Source organism: Monodelphis domestica, chromosome 4 (assembly GCF_027887165.1).
Source record: "Monodelphis domestica isolate mMonDom1 chromosome 4, mMonDom1.pri, whole genome shotgun sequence".
NCBI lineage: Eukaryota > Metazoa > Chordata > Mammalia > Didelphimorphia > Didelphidae > Monodelphis > Monodelphis domestica.
The window spans coordinates 149801593-149824606 of NC_077230.1; the positions used below are offsets into that span (position 1 = coordinate 149801593).

Sequence of the window (23014 nt, forward strand, 5' to 3'; positions counted from 1 at the left end):
GTGGCTTTCCATGCCTCATGGCCGTAAAGCATCATTAGAAATATATTGATGTTAAAATGATGTGCTTTGATTCTGGAATAAGCATAAAGCCATTAAGCTGAACTTCCCAAAGCAATTCAGCCCACTCTTCTCTTATTTAAATAATCTTCTGTGTCTAGTACTGTGCCTGGATTATAATAGGTGTTCAGTAAATGCCTAAATTGGATTAAACTGTAATTTGTCAAAAATGTTTGTATTGTTGAATCAACTATTTGCGTTTTCTATCCCGTTTTGATTTTTGATGATTTTTTTTTCTCTATTGTATGTTCCTCAGTGGATGAAAAGGACTTGTATCCTTTTCATGTGGACGAATTTCGAATGGGTCAGAAGTAATATGATATGACTTGGTTCTAGAAGAAAGACAATAAAAAAGTACAGCATGTGGCAGAAATATAAGTGAATCCCCCTCCCCAATTTAGTGACAGTCTTTTTAAAATGTGAATTTTACATAAATCTTTGAAGCTTAGAAACAGTCTACTGTATCTTTTTTAGTTTTTCATGGCATAGTTTAGTTCCTGTCTTAGAGCATATATTTCTAGATAGTGGAATTTTATGGGCTAAATCAGTTTTTAGGTAGCTGAACAATGGAGATGGAGATCTTGTTCTTAAAGAGGTTTTAATGCTTCTGTATAAACGATGGTGGTGTCATTAACAAGTGGCATTAGAAGTTTAGAAGTGGTCGTATATATGTAATCTCATTGTCTATGGCCACAGTTAGATCCATTCCGTGTACATATCTTACTTGTACAATGTAGGAACTGCTTCATTTTTTTGTCTTTGTAGTAGAAACCTTGGAACATAGTGCTTAATAAATGCTTGTTGACGGAGAAGGATGGTATGTTGTCCGAAGGATATAGGATTAGAAAAAGAAATGGGCTAGTCATGTGGCAATTTTGAGAAATAATGGATGGACAACCAATATATTGTTAACCTCACTGGTTGGTATCAGAAGATCTACAGGATTGCCTCTGGCACTTTGGTTGAATCTTTTGTGAAGAATTTTTAATTCCTTTCTACTTGTGCTTAGGGCAATAAATTAAAGACAGGCTTTATTTTGTATATACCTCCTATTTCTATTTTCTGCCCACTCTCTTCTTCCTCCTAAAAATAAAATCCTACACTCTCACTGCACAATTACAACTCCTTTTAAGCACATATTTATAGCATCCAACTTTTCTTCTTTCGTTGTCACTTCTACCAAAAAGGAATCAATTAATCCAGAAAGTCAGGAAGCATTTTGTGACTTGGTGACTGATGCTCCTTATCCCAGAAGTGACAGGATACTCTGATTAGGAAATAAGGTCCAGGCCATGAAAGAGTGACTTGATTAAGACCCCAAAATTTAGTTTTTCTTCCTTCTTATTACCACAGAAATGTTCAGTTTATTGCCATTTCACATGCTAGATATTATGTAAACTTTACTGGTGACTTAAAGCTTTTGGATAAAGCAACACTGCCATCTGGTGTTGAGAATCTGGTTTAAATTATTTAATTACAATAACATTTAGTTTAGAGTATTTCTGGAATATGTTAGGGAAATTAGCAGTAATAACAACGTAGGCTATAGATAAATACTTACCTTGGTATTAAAAAATATTGGTTTAGGTATTTTGAGTGAAGAAAAATTACACAGGCTTCTGTAGGCTCAAAATATCATTCAAGAATCTTCTTTGTTGTGATTAATTCTTCTGAGAGTCACTTCTCTACCATTCCTTAAGGGGGAAAAATAAGTTGAAGAAATCAGATCGTTATTAAATTTGTAAAATAAAACCAACATTCTCCCTCTTTATCTTTCATAATTGATGTGTCATTTTTCATCTCATTTTGAATACAAATCGTAATTTCTTTTGCCTGTGTTTTTTCTTCACAAGCACGCCTTTCATATAATGATAGAGGTAAGATGCATTGCTGTTTGTGTTATGGTTGTGACCTTATTTTTTTTTAGTACATACTTAAAATATTTTATTTTGGGATTTTTGTTGCTTTATTGTGCATCTTTCATAGTTCAAAAATTATAAAGTTTATTTTCACTGCATAACTTTTAATGCTAAAAACATGGTTAATTTTATTCATATACATTTTTGTCACTTAAGAGTTTACTAAAATTACACATATCTATAGTATGCTTCTAATTTGTTGCAAGAAAAAAATTAATGAAAACAAAGTTAATTTTGGTTTTCCTTTCCTCAAAATTCTCTTAAGTACTCTTGAGAAGTATAATTTGCCCAAATCCAACTTTTTAGCATGTCACTAAGCCCTTATTTTAAAATTGCCGTCCCTTTGGTTTACTGAGTATCATAGATTATTTACTTAAAGCTAAAAGGGGCCACAAAAGATAACCTTGTTCAACTTATTCACTTTACTGGGTAGGTTCAGTGACTTGCCCAAGGTCACTTAAGTAAAAAGTGGATTAAAGATCTGAACCTAGGTTCTCAAACTCCAAATCCAGCACACTTTCAATTATGCTACATTGTCTCATTACTTTCCCTTTATTCCCATCCCCTTTACCTTCTGTCATGATCAATTCTAAGACTGAGGAGTGGCAAAGGCTGGGCAATCAGGATTAAGTGACTTGCCCAGGATCACACATCCAGGAAGGGTCTGAAGTCAGATTTGAACCTAAGTTCCCTAACTTCTGTCCTGTTGCTCCATCCGCTGTGCCACTTAGTTTCCCCTTAGTCTCATTAACTTTCAGCTTCTAGTCCATATTTTCAAGCTTTGTTCTGCTTTAATAAAACTAAAGAATTTGTGGTGATTAGTTGTTTTTGTTATTTATTTTAGAAATTAGCCCTAAACATAAGAATCTACCATATGTTAAAGACTTACTGTCACCTCTTTATTTAGGGTGCTGTAACTTATTCCTCTATTAACTAAAATACTGATGCAACAGAAAAATTAACTCAAATTCTACCAAAGCAGAGCTTTAATTGTAGAGGGCAAAATGAATCTGGAAAGGGAGACCTATTTAGTTGGTATCCTTTAAGTCCTGAAAATGACAAAAATTTCACAGAGAAATTGAGAACCAAGGTAGGGAACTTACAAGGATTCATAGAATTCAGAGTTGTGATCTTAGAGATTCTTTACCTTCCCAATTTTGGCAGTGAGAAAACTGATACCACAGAGAAGTCATTTGCCAAGGTCTTATAGCTATAATATAGTAGGGGGAACATTGAAACCCAGATGGGTGGGATTTACATTCTAAACTCTTCCTACTATATGTAGAAGGTGTTCTACAGTCTATAATTGTCTTCAAAAAAGTTAGTCCTTTTTTTTTTTTGCATGACTAGATTAAACCATGTTTCATGTGCTGCTGCCTGAATGCCGTTGGCAGATGCACATGTTAATTCAGAGTTTGATTGAATTTAAGTAGTTTTTTTCCCAACTAAATCTGTTTTTAAAAGTATGTGTATACATGTATGTGTATATCTACATAGATTTCTACTTCTAGTTGTAGAAATAGAGTGTCCTTTCCAGGTGAAAGCTTTTGTTTTTGTGTATACATTGCAAAATTGTGGTTCTCTATGAATTTTGAAAGGCCATTTGCAATGTAGTATATATAAAATCCTAAGTATAAATTGATATATTTTATATTACCCAGGAATACTTCATATATTACTACTCTGAAGAGCATCAATGGATCCAAAGAAGATTAGGGCTTAAAAAGGTCTTATAAATATTATCTTCTTATCTAACTTATTTTATTTTAAACAGAAGGAAACTGAGGCCAAGTGATGTGGCATGAGCCAGTGGTCATATAGAAATTATTGACTTTGTTTTCCTATTTTCTCAGTCTAGGATATTCAATTAATTCTAATAGGGAGAATAATGGAATTAACTGCCTAATGGGTACTGAGAGGTCCATTGACCTTTTAAATAAATATCCATTGATTTACAACTACCTATATTACATTCTAAGCCACATTCTAGAATGTTTACATTTTAAAAACTAATACATGAAGTCAGTGTTATGATGTATATAAATTTTTAAAAAATATTACAGAATTATTCATTTTAAAATCCTAAACCTTCAGATGTTGAATGGCATGTAATCCAGGGTTACATTTTATTGTTATAATTCATTACGTTGTCCTGCTGTTAACATACTCTGTTGGTTACTTCCTAGAACTTTTAGAGGAATTTCATGTGTTTGTAGTTCCTCATTTTGTAAACTAGATTAGCTCAGTCTTTGAAAACTAGTTAGCCTTACTTTTAATCAAAACTGGTTTCATTGTTGGTAATAAAATTGATAGAGCTGTTAAGAAAGAATCATATGGAAAGGAGAGTTGGTAGTAGTGGTGTCATTAGAAAATTGACCTAGTTTTTGACTAATTCAAAAGGGAAAGAAAATGAACTTAGCATGTGTTTGGGACCTTAAGACAGTGTTGGTGAAGTATTGGCATGCATGCCCAGCCAGCGTGGGGAGCTGCTCCATTCCCCCTCTGTCCAACCACCCAAAAAGAGGACTTCCTCCTTCTGCTGGGTAATCCAGGGGCTCGTAGGCAGCTTGAAGTTGCACTTTGGGCTTGTGAACTTGAAAACCTTTGCCAATGCTGCCTTAAGAAAACTTAGAAGTTTATTTAGCAAGAAATTGTGGGTAAGAGGAATTTATTTAGCAAAATATTTTTAAATATAGGATTTAAAAATTATTAAAAGTCTCTTAAGATGTATGATTCTTAAAAACAGAGCACTCAGAAAACTTCTTAACAATATAAGAAATTTGTGGGAGTAGAAAACTTTGCTTTTAACAACTTCTGGAGTGCCTAGTAGCCCCATTGTTAAACTGGGAAAGGTATAGTCAGAGAGTTTTATACATATAAGCTATTGAGACTAGAAAACTTGGGTGCTTAACTTCAGATCCATAGGATTCTTTCTCTGTGATGTACCATCGTTTTTGTCTTAAAGTCTCTCTATTTTCTTTAGTTTCCAAGAGTCTCTTAATCAAGACTCCCTTTCTAGCTCATCTACACTTAATATTTCAAGGATCTGTTATTTCAATGGCATAGTAATTCTTTATGTCTTAATATTGTGAATTATACCTAAAAACTTTTATCACTAACTGAGCAACAGTGAGCCTTTCCCAACTTAGGTTGGCCAGATTGCTCATGTCTGTAGTTTTCTTTTTCTCTAGAAATCATATTTCATGAAAAAATTCTTATCTGATTTACATATTCAGTAATTCTTTTGAATTTAAGGCATTGTTATCATCTATTCTGGTAACATTGGAGGTGGGAAAGAAAAGAACAAATTAATTTACCATAGGTATGAAATAATTAGATTAGGAAGAATCATAAAAGTTCTTTTGATTTATTCCCTTACCTTAGAGTAGAATTTAATTTAGAGTAACCTTCATCTTGGAAAAATTATTGTTTGCTCATGTTCAGGGAAAAAAAATCCTAAACTGTCTTGTTAAAAAATGTTCCCAAGCCTTCTGCTTTGGGGTGGGGTAGAAGGAGAAGGATTTAAAATGTGATAAATAGTAGCATCAGTAGTCTTCTTGAGTGCAGTCTTCTAACCTACATGTGTCCTGAAATAGCAGTTGCAGGCCTTAGGGATTATGAGGGAAGAAAGAAAAAAAAGGGAAGAGGAACACAAATAGGTGCTTGTAGGAAACAGTTGCTTTAGATTGACACTCTGTGCTATTAGTTAGTTGTCTCTACAACCTCAATATCTAGCTTAAATCCCTTTTATGCTCTAATTTATTTTGTCTTGCTCTTTGCTCTTTACATGAAAAGTACATTCATATTCTTAGAATCGGTTGATAAAGACCTCCTTTGGACTTCTTTTTTGGGTCTAAATTACTGAATTATTTTATTTTTTCTTTACAAAACTTTGGATCTAATCTTCTTAATCATCTCATCTGCTTTCTCTACAGCCCCTCCAAGTTTTCCACGTAATTGTTTTAGCTCTAGGTACCAAAGTAAGTATAGTATCATATTAAGGGATACTTTGGAATGAAGGAAGATTGCTTGGTCATCTAGGGCTGGCCCTGAACCCTCAAAGGTTCAACTCTTGCTTCTGCTACATTCTGGCTATGTGGCCTAGTCACTTAACTTAGGAGTGCACTTTTTAAGTTGTGTGACTTAACATTGGTAGAAGGAACTTCCTCACCTAGGACTTCTCTCTATTCATGAAAGCACCGGTCTCTATCCATATGCTTATCTTCGTCCCTATCAATGTATTTTTATAGCATGTTTCTCCTAGTATCCAAGACTTATTTTGTGTGGACATGCTCTCTCTCTACTAATCACAGTGATTGATGGATGGTTTTAATGAGTTGTTATAATTTTAAAAATTGTACCACATCACTATAGCCAACCTTCTAAGGTTGAGCTCACCAGATTTAACTAGGCTGGTCCTAGGATGACAGACATATAGTCTGTCCATACACAAAACTTATTTATATTTACATTGGTTAGAATTTTCTTTACATCTTGTGATTTAATGTTTGCAAATCCTCTCTTTTCAACAGTGGTGTAGTATAATGGATTGGATACTAGATTTGGAATCAATGAAACTTGGCTTTAGATCTGTATGGCACAGTAAACAGGTGATCATGGGCAAGCCAGTCAAGTGGCAGCCATTTTGAGTCTTTAAAATAAGTCCTCTGATATGTCTAGTATCTCACAGGGTTGCTATAGTGCTCCAATTAGACAATGCCTGTAAAGTATTTTGTAAACCTTAAAAGTTTATAATAAATATCATTTATTAAGTCCTACACTGATGACTCATTGTGACTTAGAGGTGATGCTGGGTACTAAAAGACTGCAGTGAGTGCAAATCCTCATTGGGTCTCTGCCATACTCGAAAGGAAGGCTTTGGGAATGGGCAACCAGTTATGTTTGCTTTCCAAAGACCAGCCTAACTAATTAAGAAGAATCTTATTAGCAGTATGTTGGTCACTTCATGATGAATTCCTTGGCCTTGGCAACTGATGAAATAAAGAAAAACTACAAAACAGTAGTAGTCTTAAATTTATAGCATGACAAAAAAAGCAACAGAGGTAGGAAGTGGTTGCTAAAAATACAATTTTTAAGCCCTCTCTAGAAATTAATGTAATTGTTAGTATGTGATTCTTGTCTGGTGAACAGGGAGTGTGCATTCTATTGGAGCTGAATCCTATCAGTCAATCTCACCATCCTATCTTATCAGTCTTGACTGTAAAGTAAATCAGAAGACAAAGGAAACTTGCTGCTAAATGAGAGGATGACTCAGATCCTCCTTGGAGATTCAAATAAACATGTTGTCAGAAAAGGTTTTATTGTTACTTGACAAACATTTATTAAGCACTTGCTATGTGTGATGAGACCCTGTAACACTAGGAGTACAAAGAAAGGCCAAAGAAGTCCCTATTCTTAAGGAACTCACATTCTAATGAGGGAGACAGATATAACTACCTGGGCATGTAGAGGTATGTACAAAGTAGAGGTGTAAATTGTAATGATAATTGTGATGTAGGAATAATTAGCTTAGTTAGAAATACTATGTAGTCAGAGAGTTCAAAGGAGATGATTTGAGGTACTATGGTGCTTTAAGAGATTTCTATGGAATTCTGATCAGGTCAGACATAGAGAATTTTTGGAGGGTGCCTTGAGAACGTCAGTTGAGTAACAGCAGCTCCATTTCTTCTGGGAGAGAGACTGAGAGGGTGATTATTTCCTGACTTTCCTCTCAAATCATCTGTGGAGGGTTTGTGGAAGACTTACAACATGTAAATCTGATCTAAAAGTGAAGAGATCAGCTGTTTGGAGAACCAACTTCCAACTCAGATTATCAGAGTTGATGAAAGGAGGATTTCTATAATGTTAATATTTTGTTTTTGTAAATAGGTTTAGTAAGATAGAATTATAATTTGATTAGCTAGTGTAGATATAAAAGGATTACCATTTGGAAATCATCGAATTCCTGTGAGGGAAAGATTTGGTGGGAAACTTATATAGAATTATTAGTTAATAGGGAATCTTTTATAAATACATATTTTCCTTTACTTCCTTTTCCTTTACCTTTTTGTAATTATTTAATAGTTACAATAAATAAGTTGGGTTTTTTTATGACTGGCCTGAAAAAGATTTTTCTACAATTGCCTGGCTACCATATATTTTTCAACAGTCAAATTTGAGAACCTGTTCACACCTGATACAATTATTGGCATCATCAATATACCAATAACTAATAAAGAGTCAATAACCCCTTACAACAGATGGAAGGTCATCTCAAAGTCAAAGGCACCAGCAGCTAGCCTTTGCAACTAGAATGATAGTGTTGTCCTTAATAGTTATAGGTGTAAAAAAGGGAAGAAATCCTAGTGAGTTACCCTTAACAGACAAGGGAGACTTGGGAAGGTTGGAAGGTTTGGGGAAAAGATAAGTTCCCTTTTGGATCTAGTTTGAAATTTCTTCAAGGCAGTTGACGATGTGTTGTTGGCGAATAGCAGAGAAATTAGAACAGGATAGGTAATTTTGATAATCATCAGCATAAAGATGGTCATTAAATCCCTGGGAACTGAGAATATCATCAAGTGAAATAAGGTAGAGGGGGAAGAGAAGATGTCCCAAGACAGAACCTGGTAGTACATTATTGTTAAAAAGTGTGATATGGATGAACAGAGAAGACTGAGAAGGATTGGTCATATGGTAGCCAAAGAACCAAGAGAGGATGGTATCCTCAAATCCTAGAAAGAAGAGAGTAATTGAGGAGGACTGGATGATTATTAATGTCAGAGGTTGCAGAGAAGTCCGGGAGAATGAGGGGTGAGAAACGACCACTGAATTTGGTAACTAAAACATCATTGGTAACTTAGGAGGCAGCAGTTTAGCTGGAATGACAAGCCTCAAGTAGAAATTGTAAGGGATTAAGAAAACAGTAAGAGGAAAGAAAATGGAGATACCTATCACAGATGACCTTTACAAGAAATATTTCAAGAGTATTCAGAAATTGGACATATTTAATTGAAAGGCATTGGAGATGGAAAATGGGAGTGTTGTACACAAGGAACAAGTAGGTGAGTTGGTCAGCTTGTATTATAATACTGATAAGAATTTGCAAAGAGATAACTATGACTAAAGGTTATATGCAAGCATCTTTTTAAAAGGATGAGGAGGTAGAGACATTCTAAGAAAAAACTTGATAAAATCTTCAAAATTAAATTGGCATACACTAAAATGTGTAATGACTTCCATGCAAAGCTAGGCACAGGAAAGGCAACAAAAATCATTTTCGAAAGTATGTTTCAGGAATAAGAAACAAGATGTAAAAGACTTGATAGTATAAAAGGAGCAAGAACCAGATAATATAAACAAATTATTATATTTTGACAGATAGGAAATAATCATTACTCTATTTATGATCAGATCACTGTTTATTGAAAATAGAGATCAAAATTATTACCAAAGAAGGAACATATATGAAGCTAAGAAATAATGTGCAGTGCAGGAAACTTCATCCTGATCTATTTATTTAAACAAGGTACTAATGACCCAAAAATGGGAAGTGAGCAAAAGGGTAGATATTGAAACATTGTTTTTATTTTCTAATGAAATTTAACCAGTATAAATCAGTTGCCACAATTAGCAGACTATTAGAACCTCAGTGGAGAGATTTGGTACCCACAGGCAATACCAGTTTAGAATACAGATTTGTTTGTAAAATCTTGCAGAAGGTTATGGAAGATTATGAGCAGTCTCGCTTCATAAGACATTGAGAAATCAGTAGAGAGAAAAACAAGTTGTCAGAAAACTTGGCGAGGTTCAACTAAGGCAGATAATCCAGAAGGCATTTAAGGATGAAATTGGAAGGGATGCAACACAGACAAAAAATGTAAAAGCCTTGTCAAGATTTCTGTAGCAAACTTTCTTCTTTAATGGTAATAAAGCCACCACATTTGAACTCATGATAGCTCTGATAAAATCTTAACATCATTATAGGGAAGTAGAAATTACCCTGGAAAAAAAAATGAGAAGAGCAGCTGTACTGGACTAAGTATACATAGGGGAAATTCCTCTATGTACTATGGTTTTAAGGGGTTTGGCAGGTTGATTCTCACGATACATGAAATCAAGATACATGAGAATGGGGAATGATAACATGATGCTTAGAAAAAAAAGTCATTTTTTTTACTGTTACCATAAAAGGCTGCTGAGGAAATAGCAATAACTTCTGATTCATTTGCCTACTTTTCCATCTCTCCAAAAACTTTGAGAACAATCTAACATGTTTTGGAGGCATCTTTGAGCAAATGAGAGGGGACAAGGTGGACTTTTACAAATGATAGTTTCTGACAAACTTGGTCCTTTCTAGATTGGCATTGTTGCTAGAGTGAGTTGAGACCAGAATAGAAGGAGGATAGTAGTATAGAGTAATAGAGTAGTAGAAGGAGGATATGCTGAGTTGCTTTTGGGAAATTTCCCAGTACTTTTAATGAATAGATTTATCCATAAAACAATTACTCATCTTTGTGATCTTTGTATTCTTTTGGTGATGCTATATGACTATGAATCATGGAACAATGCAATCTTAGCACTTAAGTTGCAGTTCACTATGGGAAAATGGCAGTGACATGAGTAGCATCCAATCTTTTACTATTGAAGAATTATAACAAAGAAGTAAAGTAAAGGTCGTCCTCAGAGAGTTATAAGAGTAGAAAAGGAGATAGGTCACTTGCATGACAAGAATGAAAGTTAGTGGATAGGCCCACTATCCTTTTTCAAATTTCAGTTTCAAAAAGTTTAGAAGAAAAATCCAGACATTTGAGTGGAACCTCTGTATAGAATTTTTAGGAAGGCATGGACAAGGATAACACGAGACAAGAGGATATGAATGGGTTACAGTCTGTATTATATAGTCTGCATGGTGGCACTCAGGATTCATCAAAATATATATTTATTATTGTCCACACTTTGAAGATGAAGAAAATGAATTCAGAGTATTTAAATGATTTACCTGTGGTCACACACTTACTAGCTATGTGACTCTGGATGAGTAACTTAACCCTATTTGCCTCAGCCCATCATTTATAAAATGAGAGCAAGAAGGAACTGGCAAATTATTCCAGTATCTTTTCCAAGAAAACCCAGATCTAGTGCCCTTCCCCCCACACTAGTATTCCCTAGAGAACTAAGAGCCTTTTTATGTGTCAAGATAAAGTTGTGGAGTAGGTCTTTTGTAGAAGACAATATTCTTTTTTAGTTCATTTGTAATTATAAGAGCATGTTTTTTATTATTATAGTACATTCTAGATAACCCCTTTCTGCTAATCACCTTTTCACTTCCCCCCACCAACAAACAAAACTAAACCTTTTTGACTATAATTAATAGTTAATCATTGTATGACTCAAACTTTATCCTGTCAACTTCAAAACATTTCAATGTGCCTCTCTAGAGTAATTTGTGATAAACAATTGCTCATGGCTCATAGATTTAGAGCCTAAGTCAGAGGTTCTCTAATCCAATCCTTTTTTTTTTTTTTACAGATGAATAAACTTGGCCCCTAAAAAACAGTTGCCCATGTTCACTCACACAGAGCAGTTTTAGGATTTGAACCTAAGGCCAATGCTTCCAAATTCCACATACTTTCCATTATGCCTTGTTCTTCATTATGAGCCAAGGCATGAACTACTAGTTGGAAAATTAGATTTAAGTTAATTAAGGAAGCATAAGTTTGGAGATATTTGTTTGTGCATATTATCCTTGTGTGTGCATACATATCTATGCATAATCCTTTTGACATTTTTTGTTTTGATTCAGTTAATTAGATTGAGGGCATACTAGGCACTCTAGAGTGAGAGGTGGATATTGGTCATTTAGAGGTGACTACAAGTTACTGATAATTTCCTTTTCCTTGTACTTCTAGTATTATTAAACATTAAGTATAATAAAGTAGACAAAACCTGCTAGAACAAAAGTTGTCATTAGTATATTCTCACAAAGATATTTTTCTTTGAAATTTCATCTTATTGGTGTAGCAAAGAATTTTTCAATGTTCTTTTCACTGTTTATCTCTAGCTCCAGTACAAAGTGATATCATAAAAACTTGTTATTTAAAATTTTAGGTTGCCTTCTTTGTTATGATGAATTAAAATAGTTATTAATTAAGGAATTCACATCTGAACATTGCTGTAAAATTTTAAGTAAATGTAAAATGTCATTTATGTTATTTAGTCAACTATTATTTTGAATACATTTCTATTTTCTTATTTATTTTCAGAGTTTAACTTTGTGGTATGTTGCTTATTCAGACTGTTATAATTTTTCTCTAATTTGTAGGATCCAGGACCACCCCCACCCTCTCCATTACTAGGCTTGAAGCCCTTACAGTTATTGGAAATAAAAGCTAGGGGGAGATTTGGTTGTGTCTGGAAAGCTCAGTTACTCAATGAGTATGTGGCTGTTAAAATCTTTCCAATACAGGTATGTTAACTTTTGTTTTCAGTTCTTCTTATGTTGTTTCTAAACACTTGTAACTTCAGGATAGCCTGTGCAATTCAAAAATGGTCTGGAAACAGAAGAGTTTTAACTTACAAGGTGGTTCAGCCCTTAGTTGCTGAAGGCACTTGTCAAGTATTCCTGTTTATTACCTTATCTAGAAAGTGCAGTGTGCAAGACCAGCCTTCCTCTGCACTTTGTAGTTAGAAGAGCTTACAAAGATTTGTTTTTTAGTTCTCAGCTAATAAAAAGTGCTAAGTGAAAGTGATGCCCCCAATATATCTTGTTGTCTTGGTAATTAGATTTCTTTTCCAATGAGATGTATAATTATAGTCCAGAAAAGCAAACAATTTAGAGAAGAGAGTAGGTTGGCTTTCAGGGAAATAGCCATTTTGAATTTAAATGTCAGACTAAAATTTAATTCAACAAATCCTTTTTAAAATGTCTTCTGTGTGCATGGATGCTTGTTGTAAGGGATGCCAAGATGAATAAGATATCTTTACTATCTATTCTCTTTTGTACTTTAACCAAGAAGAAGCAAACAATCCTCACATAATCATTCAGCCTTAGATTCTTCTGTTAATGATGGAACATGGCAACTATAACATTCTCCTACAACCTCTAATAATTTGCTTCCTATTTTAAAAATTGTTCTTGTCCTTTATGTATTATACTGAAACTCCTGACTTATCACCAGCAGAATCATCCCTTTATATTCTCATCCAAGAAATGATAATCTCAAATAGTCAGTGCAGAAGTAATTTTTAGAGAGTCTCCTTTGTGACTTACTTATATTGGTGACTAAGGGCATATTGTGATAGCTCATTTAGCTGTCTTGGCCACAGGAGAGAATAAATGCTAATTCTCAAATATAGAGAAGTAACCTGGGACTATATTATCACTCTGTTTGGTCCAGCTGAGATAGTATACTTAAAGTTTGCCACCTATGTTAATAGCCAGAATTTGAGATGGAATATGTCTTTTATTCAATATCTTTGTTTTAATACAGAGTATTCTAAAGGTCTTAGTATTTAATATCTCAAGGCTTGTCAAGTTATTGAAGATTAAAATGGCACTAAGACCTTTGAGATATTTTGGATTTCTCTTTTTTGGTCTTATTATCATGTCCATCTTCTTGAGATCTATTGAAAATAATACACGGGGAAATGTATCACCTTTAAAAAATATTAACGGTCATATCACTCACAGTCTGGGCCAAGAAGGCTAAAACTTGATCAATCTCAGCCACATTCATAAATGTATAATCATGAGAATATTGGGATTTTCCTGTGGGAATCTTAAATTCACAGGTTTCAGCAGTGACAAGTGATCTTTTAAATGACCAGCTTAAGAAATGCTTTAGCTAATAAAACTATCCTTTTAGAGATAATACAAACTTACATTTCATAAGTAAATGTTAGTTAGGGATCATTTTCATAATGAAATAGAGGTATACTATTTTTGATGCTTACTGAAATGCTGCTCCCAGATAATTATCAAATGAAACTAGTTAGGAAAATAGTTTAAAATTGCATGCCAATTGAATCTTTTCTACTTAATCTTCAAAGTCTTTGGGTGTCTAAGGCTCTGTAAATCTTAAAGCTCCACATGAGTTATTGTTCTTTAGGAAAGATCATTTTGAATTAGGAATTAGGGTTCCCAGACCTCATGCTGGTAGGTGACATATAGACCTTTCAATACCATGTAGAAATATGTATTGGAGTCCCAAGTATTGCTTTTGTTTTGATTAAAATGAAACTATTAATATCATAAGATGGAGCATCTTAATAAATACTAATATACAACATGAGTTATATTTTTCTTTAGCTTCAAATAAAAAAACATGTATTAAACACCTACTAAGTGTTAGGTACTATATTAAGGCCCAAGGATACAAAGACAAAGGTGAAATATCCCCTTCTTAAGGGAACTTAACATTCTACATTACATCCTCTTTTTTCCTCTTTATCAAGCATAAGCTTTTTTTTTTTTTACCAATGCATAATTAAAACAATAAAGCAATTCTAATCACTTTTAAACTATACATATTTAGAGATACCTATTTTGCAGGTACTTGGAGTGCAAGAATTCTACCTTTGTCAGGATTTTGATAACCTTTTTGAAAGAGAAACTTTTTCAGTGCTAGCTTTATTTATTTTGGAATTTGTCCCAGAAATTTTAGCTTAGCAAAATACACATCTGTATCTTTTGCACTAAATTTTTTCTCTCTTTCAGGACAAACAGTCATGGCAAAATGAATATGAAGTATATAGTCTTCCTGGAATGAAACATGAGAATATATTGCAATTTATTGGTGCAGAAAAAAGAGGCACCAGTGTTGATGTTGACCTCTGGCTAATCACAGCATTTCACGAAAAGGTAAACATTTCCAGCAGTTCACTGTTCTATCCACAGGGAGAAATGTCTTTGTCTCAGCAATTGTCCACTTCTAATGATTACATTTTGGGATGCACCATCTCTTTGAAAAAGGCTAAAAATTTAAGAGTTTTTAGGAGCCCCCAAACCACTATTTTTATTCTTTGCATATAGACATTCTGAAAACAGAAATATGGCAGATGGTTTCCTAAAATTTATTTGAAAAAAGTTAATATTTTCTATGATGTTTTACTAAAACTAAGACATTGGTATTGAAATATAGTATCATTAGCAAAAATCTGGAAATGGTATATGTTTTGTCATTTAGTGAATAGGGAAGAAGTAAAAAGCCTTTTACCTCAATTTTCTTCTTATTCATTTTGTCATCATCCTCTTTCTCAGAACATTTCCAGGTGACTATTTATGATACAACCAGTGGTTAGTAATTTTCATCTATTATTTGTGAGTCATTTTGGGTAATTCCTTTTATTCAAAGTGATTTCTTCTCTTTGCTTCATGTTCTAGTCTGATGCCTAGAACATAGAACTTAGAAAGCTAGCTTCTCTGTTCTCACCTTTATCACTGACTTGCTGTTAGTTAGTCAATAAGCATTTATTAGGTGGTGATTCTGTGCTGGGCACCATGCTAAGTGCTGGGAATGCAAAGAAAGGCAAAAGAAATCTCTGCTGTCATGGAGATTTGGGAGTAGACAACTTCTGGTTGATTATGACAAAAAATATTTGATGGACTTTCTTCTCAGTTTTACCATATATACAGTAGGAAAAAACATCTGCTCCTTAACTCATAAAGATTTTGTGATAACGTAAAAAAAGGGTATTTGCACAATTGTTCATTCTCTAGTGGTGAGCTGTTATCCTTCTGTGATATTGTTTCCTCCTTTATAAGTTTTGCCCTTTTCATTCAAGAATTCTTTAATTCTCTCTAGAAATTATTTTAAAAGTTCTTGAAAGTACAATATTACTAAATTGTATTTCAAAATCAGCAGGAACATTCAAGGTTATCTAACTCAAATCCCTCTTTTTAGAGATGAGGAAACTTTAAGTGCCAAAGAACTTGACTAGTTTATTATATAGTAAGTAATAAATGGCACAGCTAGAACTATGAACTTTGCATTATTCTTTGTGAGTGAAATATTTCTTCCATTAAACTGCTCTTGATTTCATATTTTTTAGTTGCTTGACTTAACATTTTATGTATATCCTATCATTGAAAATAATAGTAACAATTTTCACTTTTCTGTAATCCACTTAAAAATATACATACTATATAACTTCTGTGTGTAAGTACTAATGGAAGAAATTGGTGGTTACCCTCACAGAAGATATCAAAAAAATTGTCTTTTCATAGGTGTGGGTTGTCCCTCGATTAGGACAGGTTGTTCCTCCTTGATGTCTTACTAGACAGTCTTTATGAGATGTGGCTGAAATTATTAATCACAGGGTGGCCATCCTTCTGGCAGCAAGTCTTTCCAAACTTAACTAGGTTGGTGTTAAAATAACAGAGCTGAGGTCCTGAGACTAGTACTTAAAATTCCTCCAGTTTGGTAAAGTATGCCAGAATCGGCATTCTGTTGGTGTAGGCTCTGTGGTACTTCTATACAGAAGCAAGGCATCAGAATATAACTAGAGTAGATGCTTGCAACATTTAGAAATCAGTGCATTCCCAGATATAGGGCAAATGTTGGTATCTTTGATCACTGAAGGAACAGGGCATATGGAAACTTGAGAGAATTCAAACTATGCTAAAAGGATAATTTTCTAGATGTTTGTCGAGATTACTTAGAAGATGCTCCCCTTTTCCTATTTCTTAAGAGACAAGGAAGAATGCTGTCATTATAAAATAGATAAGCAAGAATGAAATAACTGATGGGGATAGCCTGGATATTACAGGTGTCATGAAATCATGCAGAATGAGAAGGTTGGAAATAGGGGATTGGGACAAATTTGCACAAATGGAGGTTATAATCCACAGATGAGATCATGAATCATCTGCATATTGTTGTAAATGAAATATTTTTATTCTTTCTTCTTTCAGGGTTCATTAACTGACTTTCTCAAAGCCAATGTGGTTTCTTGGAATGAATTGTGCCATATTGCTGAAACTATGGCCAGAGGGTTGGCATATTTACATGAAGATATACCTGGTTTAAAAGATGGTCACAAACCTGCCATATCACACAGGTAGATAAATCTGTATGATATTCCTAAATAGTTTAGAGCCTTGTTATGTCTTCCTAAACTTCCCTTTTAGACAATATTCAGTTTTGCAAGTGATTCTAAAGAAAGCAGCTAATTTGTATTTGTTTTTTAAATTGATTCTCAGTTTTATTCAAAAGTATCTTGAGTTAACTGCACATTAGCATTGTCAATGAATTTCACTTTCTTGTTCCTAAGTTTGCTTTAAGAAATTTGGTAAATGACATGTATTTGCTTTGTTTAAAAAAAAAAAGCTAAAAATTGGTATTTTAGCTTAACAAATATAAATTAGGAGTAGTAAGATGCATTTGAGAAAGACTGTAAACATTTCTAACTCATTCCCTACTAATCTCTGAACTGTCACATAAATATTTTTCCAGCTGAGTATAAGGAAAATCACAGATTGAACCAATATTGTCTCTGTAATAAATTGCCTTTTTCGGAAAAAAAAGTACTTTGGAAAAACTATTTTTGGTTCATATAAAGTGGTTAGTTTGCTTTCAAATATGAGATTGTTTGCCTCATTTTATTTTTTCTTTAAAAGGCAGGTACTTGTCTTATTTACAACTGTGCGAAGTAAAAATAAAAATATCTGGAGAGGCACAGGTTCACACCCTGTCTTTGATGCTTAAAACTTGCGTGATCTTAGGCAAGCCACTCAGTCTCTCAGGGCTTCAGATTGTTCATCTGTAAAGTTGAACTAGATGATTCCTAAGGTGCCTTACAGCTTTATATTCCTGTTATATGCTACCATAGACATTTCTTCTGTAGATTTTTCATTTCTCCTTAATGTCATGCTCTCCCACTTGTTACCTCATTATCGCTCTTCCTCCATTCCATTGAGCTGTTCAAGGAGTAAAATCTCTGGGGAACTTACCTAATAACATGTGTGTTTGGATCTGTTTTTTTCTCATTCATTTCTACACATTTCTATGTGTCCTTGCCACATGTGATTTTCTCTATATCTTACTTTTTGTACTTACATAGATATAGACATTGAGTTGAAGACAGAAGAGACCTTAGAGGTCATCTAGTCAAACCTCTTTCTTTTAGACTCAGAATAGCTATATGAGGTTGGGAAGTAGAAGGGAATATGGTTGCCAATAGATCTACTGTTTTGCAGGATCCCATAGTTGATAAAGTCAGTTAGGGCTTAACTTAGTTTGTGATTAAAGTAGAAAAAAAAATTCATAGGCAACTGCAACTCAGAATTAACTATGTAGGGAAAAAGAAGGCAAAAATACCCATAATAGAGAATATCTTGAAAGATTGTAGAGATCCAAATGAACTTACTATAAGTATTTCTGATCTCTTCCATTTACATAGGTGCTTATTTGAATGTGAACATGGAATATAATATCTGTAGGAATACACTTATTCTAACCCAGCAGTTTAGAGATGAACAGTAGAGGAGGCATAGATAAAATGTGGGCAATACAGTACAAGTGTTTTTGGATTAAGACTGCTTCTTATTACAAAACTGCTTTAAAGTATGCTTTCATTTAACTTCACTTACAGGACAGGAATTTGTAATTAACTTATTGCTTTATTTTTAAATCAAGTTTTATTTCATCTGTAAATTTTGTTTTTTCTAATTATTCCTTTTACATTTGATACTATAAAAATAAATGATGAGACTTCAAAAACTAACAGCAGTGGATTTGATTATAAACTGATTTTGATACTCTGCTTGCTGTGCTAACAAAGTATCTTCAGTTTATATTGGTGAAGTGAAGCTCTTAAATGAACTTCTCTTCAGGGCCAGGTGCAAAGATGCTAGAGACTGTTGTTATGAAAAATAGAATATTTATTGAAATATATAAGTATAAAAAAGGATTTCTAACTCTAAGGGATTCTAATTCCACCCAAATAAAACTCCCTGGTTCCGCAAGGAACTGCTTCTCCTGTTTTTCACAGGCTACACTAATCCTTCCTGATCTGACTAACCCAATTTTTACCTATTCTAAAATAAACTATGCTATTATCCTTATAATTCTTAATTTTGCCTCCAAGTTATAAAAATAGCAAAGGCTAGCTGGTTGAATCTCAACAAGAATCAAGTTAGGATTCTGAGCCTTAGCAGACTGAGAGTCCAAACCAAATACCATGTCTTCTTTGGTCTTCTCAGAGTTAAACAATCTATAAAGACAGTAATAGGTAGTCAATAATGTTTCCCAGTTTGGAAAAAGAAAACACTTAACTCCTTCAGGCCTTTACCTCAAACAGTGAGAGAGAAAGAGAGGGGCAAAGATGTTACCTCCTCAAAGCCCTCAGAGCAAGAGTCTCCGTGTGTGACTCAGCCCAGTGCCAGAGACTAACTGCCACACAGAAAAACCATTAGACTTGAAACTGACATTATCTCAGCTCTGTTTGAAGCTCCAATTGCTTCTCAAGCCAGCTTCTCTACTTCTTATCTCTAAACTAACAAAACAATACTTATTTTCTAATATTATCCTTATAGTTTCCATACTCTTCTTATGGTCAGATAATTTGTTTTAACTTATTTCAAGTTAACTTGCCTATCTTTTTATTTCAAAGGGACATCAAAAGCAAAAATGTGTTGTTGAAAAACAATCTCACAGCTTGTATTGCTGACTTTGGTTTGGCATTAAAATTTGAGGCAGGGAAGTCTGCAGGTGATACCCATGGACAGGTAAGAAGAATGACAAAATATAATATAAAATAATTACATACGTTGGCTGTCTATCATTTCTGTCATGATAAGATGCCTTGGAAGTTTTGTGCCTTTTTTTTCTCCAGTGAATTTAAAAAGTTGTTATTTTTATTAGTCTTTTAAAATAAGATGGATTTATATAAAGTATCATGCACTGAGCTTTCTTAAATACATACCCTTTTTTTTTCTTTTTTTAAATTCTGTGGTATAGAGTTGGGGTCCTTGAATGGTGTAAGTATATCTCTCAGATAGATATGAATGAATGTATACTGTACTTAAAACTCAACAAAGAAAAATCCTTTGCAACTTGTATATTTTTTTAAAGACCCAAAATTCTTTCTTGCTATATCAGCAGTTTTCTTGTCAGAACTCAAATATATTACGAAGCAGTAATCATCAAAAAGACTTGGTCCTAGTTAATTATTCAATAATCATTTATTAAGTGCTAACTATATGTCAAGCAGTGTGTTAAGTACTGATCAAGACATGAAGAGGTTGATTAGCAGAACAAATTACTTACACAATGTACAAAAGCAAATAAACACAGTAGCCTGGTGTTTGATAAATATAAAGATCCCATACTGTTGATATTATTTATTAAGTTCTGCATTCTTCCTCAAAGAAATCAGAGTGAAAAAAATGACCCATATTTGGTGGCAAAGAATCAGTAGCAGGAAATGCCCATCAGTTGGAGAATGGCTGAACAAATATATGAATATGATGAAGTACTATTGTGTTGAAAGAAATGATGAAGGGAATAGTTTCAGAGATATGAAGTATGAAGTGAATGTAGAATGAAGTGAGAAGAACCAGGAGAACAATTTATTGAATAATAGCAGGATTGTAAAGATGAACAACATTGAATGACCATAGAACTCATCAACACAATGAGTATATATAATTCCAGTGGACTTATGATGAAACAGGATACCCATCATGTGGAGGTTGATTCAGACTGCAGAGTGAGACTTTTTTTTTAACCTGACTAAAACAGAAATTTGTAACAAAGGTTTTGTTTTTCTTGCTTTCTCAGCGGCAGAGGTAGGAAGACCAGGTAGGAGGGACAGTAGGCAAACTTTCATCTTTAAACAATTTTTAATATAAAAAAAAAAGACAGACTAGGAATAGTTAAATCATTGGAATAATCTTTTCTTCTTTCTCTATTATTTTCTCCCCCTACTAAATGAAATGAGAATGATATGCTTTATAATTTGGTCTTTGGTTTAATGGATCTTTTGGATAGTGAATTAGATAGCTAAAAATATTTCCTTCTATTGGACTTGTTCATACTGCTAAATACATTATTTGCATATTGCAGCTGCTTTTATGTCTTTGGAAAATAGTCCCATCTTTCCCTGATTTGCTGATGAAGAACATGTTGTAGGAATTTTTAAGTTAAGGCGTTTGATTTCTCTCAATTCCATATTGGACAGTATTCCTTTTCTCCATGTCAGAATAAGAAAAATACCAAGAGTTTACATTTATTTTATATTTTATCCCTTATAAAGTATTTTACTCCAAAAAAGGAAAACATAAAAGACATTGTCATTTTTATTATTGTCTTTTGTTTTTGTATCAGATTTATTTCAATATATGTCATTTTTACTCTGCTTTCTCTTGTAATAAGTATTAAAAAAAATTTTAAAACAAAACAAAACCCACCATAGCTCACTTAAGCCATATGACACATCATTTTTCTGACAATATACCCATCAATCTTTACCAATAGTTGCTTACCTCTCTTTAGTGAAAGGAAGGAGTGATATTTTCTTAATTTTCGTCTGGCTTCTGGCTTTTTCATTATAACTTAGTTCATATATTATCATCTCCATTTTAAAGTTGAGAAAACTGAGACTAAAATGTTAAATGCTTGCCCATAGTTACATAGAAAATTAAATAATTGTGCTGAGATTTAAACCTAGGTCTTTCTTGACTTCAAATCCAATATTCTTTCAATTTATCCCATCAGAAATTCAGTGAATGTGAATTAACATAGTTGTAGGTGGTTTTGACCAATTCGTTAATCTGCTAAAAATGAAGCTACCTCATGTGTTTCTTCATTAATTTGAAATGTTAGCTTTTACCTATGAATGTTAAAAAACATTCATAAACAAACTCTATTTGTCTTCAACATCTTTTCCAGGTTGGTACCCGAAGGTATATGGCTCCAGAAGTTTTAGAGGGTGCTATAAACTTTCAAAGGGATGCATTTTTGAGAATAGACATGTATGCCATGGGATTAGTACTGTGGGAACTTGCCTCCCGCTGCACTGCTGCAGATGGTAAGCAAAAGTTTTGTCTTTTTTTAAGAAAGTAGTATAAAATATGTAGAACAGCTAACTAAATTTAAATATAATATTCACTTTATTTCCACTTACCAATTTTTATATTGCTTCTCTTCAGAATTTTAGCTTCTTATGGAAAAAGGATTGTTTGATTTTTGTTTTTGCGTCTCTAATGCCTAGTATACAATATAATGCTTTATGATGTTTGTTGACCTTATTCTTGAAGCTATGATATAAGTATTTAAAATTAAAAGTCATTACATGGTCCAGGAAGCTTTGACCCAAAGGCACTGGTTTGTAAGGCATTTCCTTTGCCATTGCTCTCATCAGATGTAGGGTGGCAAGAAAGGCATATTAACTGCTTCATTTGGGTCTTATGGGAGATTAATCAATTAGCAAATATTTATTAAGCACCAGCTTTGTGCCAAACACTGTGTTAGAACTTAAGGATACAAGTACAAAGAATGAAATGATCCCTATTTTCAATGTGCTTTAATTCTAATTGGGGGAGACAAGATACGTGTGTGTGTGACATGTATGATTATATTTGTGTGTATTTGTACATGTAATTCATATATGTATGTGTATCATAAATAGAAAGGTTTTTAGAGAGGGGAGCCTGGGTCTCCCTATTTTGTCCAAATTAGAAGTGACCACTCAATGGGCTTGATTCTACTGTTGACTGCTATAGAAGTAATATGAGAGGAGACAGAAGTCAAATATGTGATAGTTTGGGAGGAAGGGGAGCCTCATTGTTAGGAGATCAGGAATCCAGATTTCCTGCAGAAGATGATGCTTGAGCAACATCTTAGGAGGAAAGAATCTATGAAATTGAGGTTTCTAAGGTAAGAGTTCCATGTATGGGGGATAACCAGTTAAAAAGTAGAGAGACCAGAGATGAAAATTGAGGAACAGAAAGAAGGCAAGTTTGGCTGGATTTCATGTGGGGTCCTATTGTTTATATTAGCTGTGGGATATGTGCTAGAGATCCTTCACTAACTTGGTGG

General features: G+C 33.6%; 1 protein-coding gene across 2 annotated transcripts in view; it reads left to right on the forward strand.

Moving 5' to 3' along the window:
* Positions 1-23014, forward strand: part of ACVR2A (activin A receptor type 2A) — a 140055-nt gene that overhangs the window by 108824 nt on the left and 8217 nt on the right. For both annotated transcript variants that reach the window (XM_007494127.3, XM_056797202.1), the window contains 5 exons: positions 12298-12441; positions 14692-14835; positions 16888-17033; positions 19587-19701; positions 21866-22004. In XM_007494127.3, coding sequence (XP_007494189.1) covers positions 12298-12441; positions 14692-14835; positions 16888-17033; positions 19587-19701; positions 21866-22004 — 688 coding nt within the window. The remainder of the gene's footprint in view (positions 1-12297; positions 12442-14691; positions 14836-16887; positions 17034-19586; positions 19702-21865; positions 22005-23014) is intronic.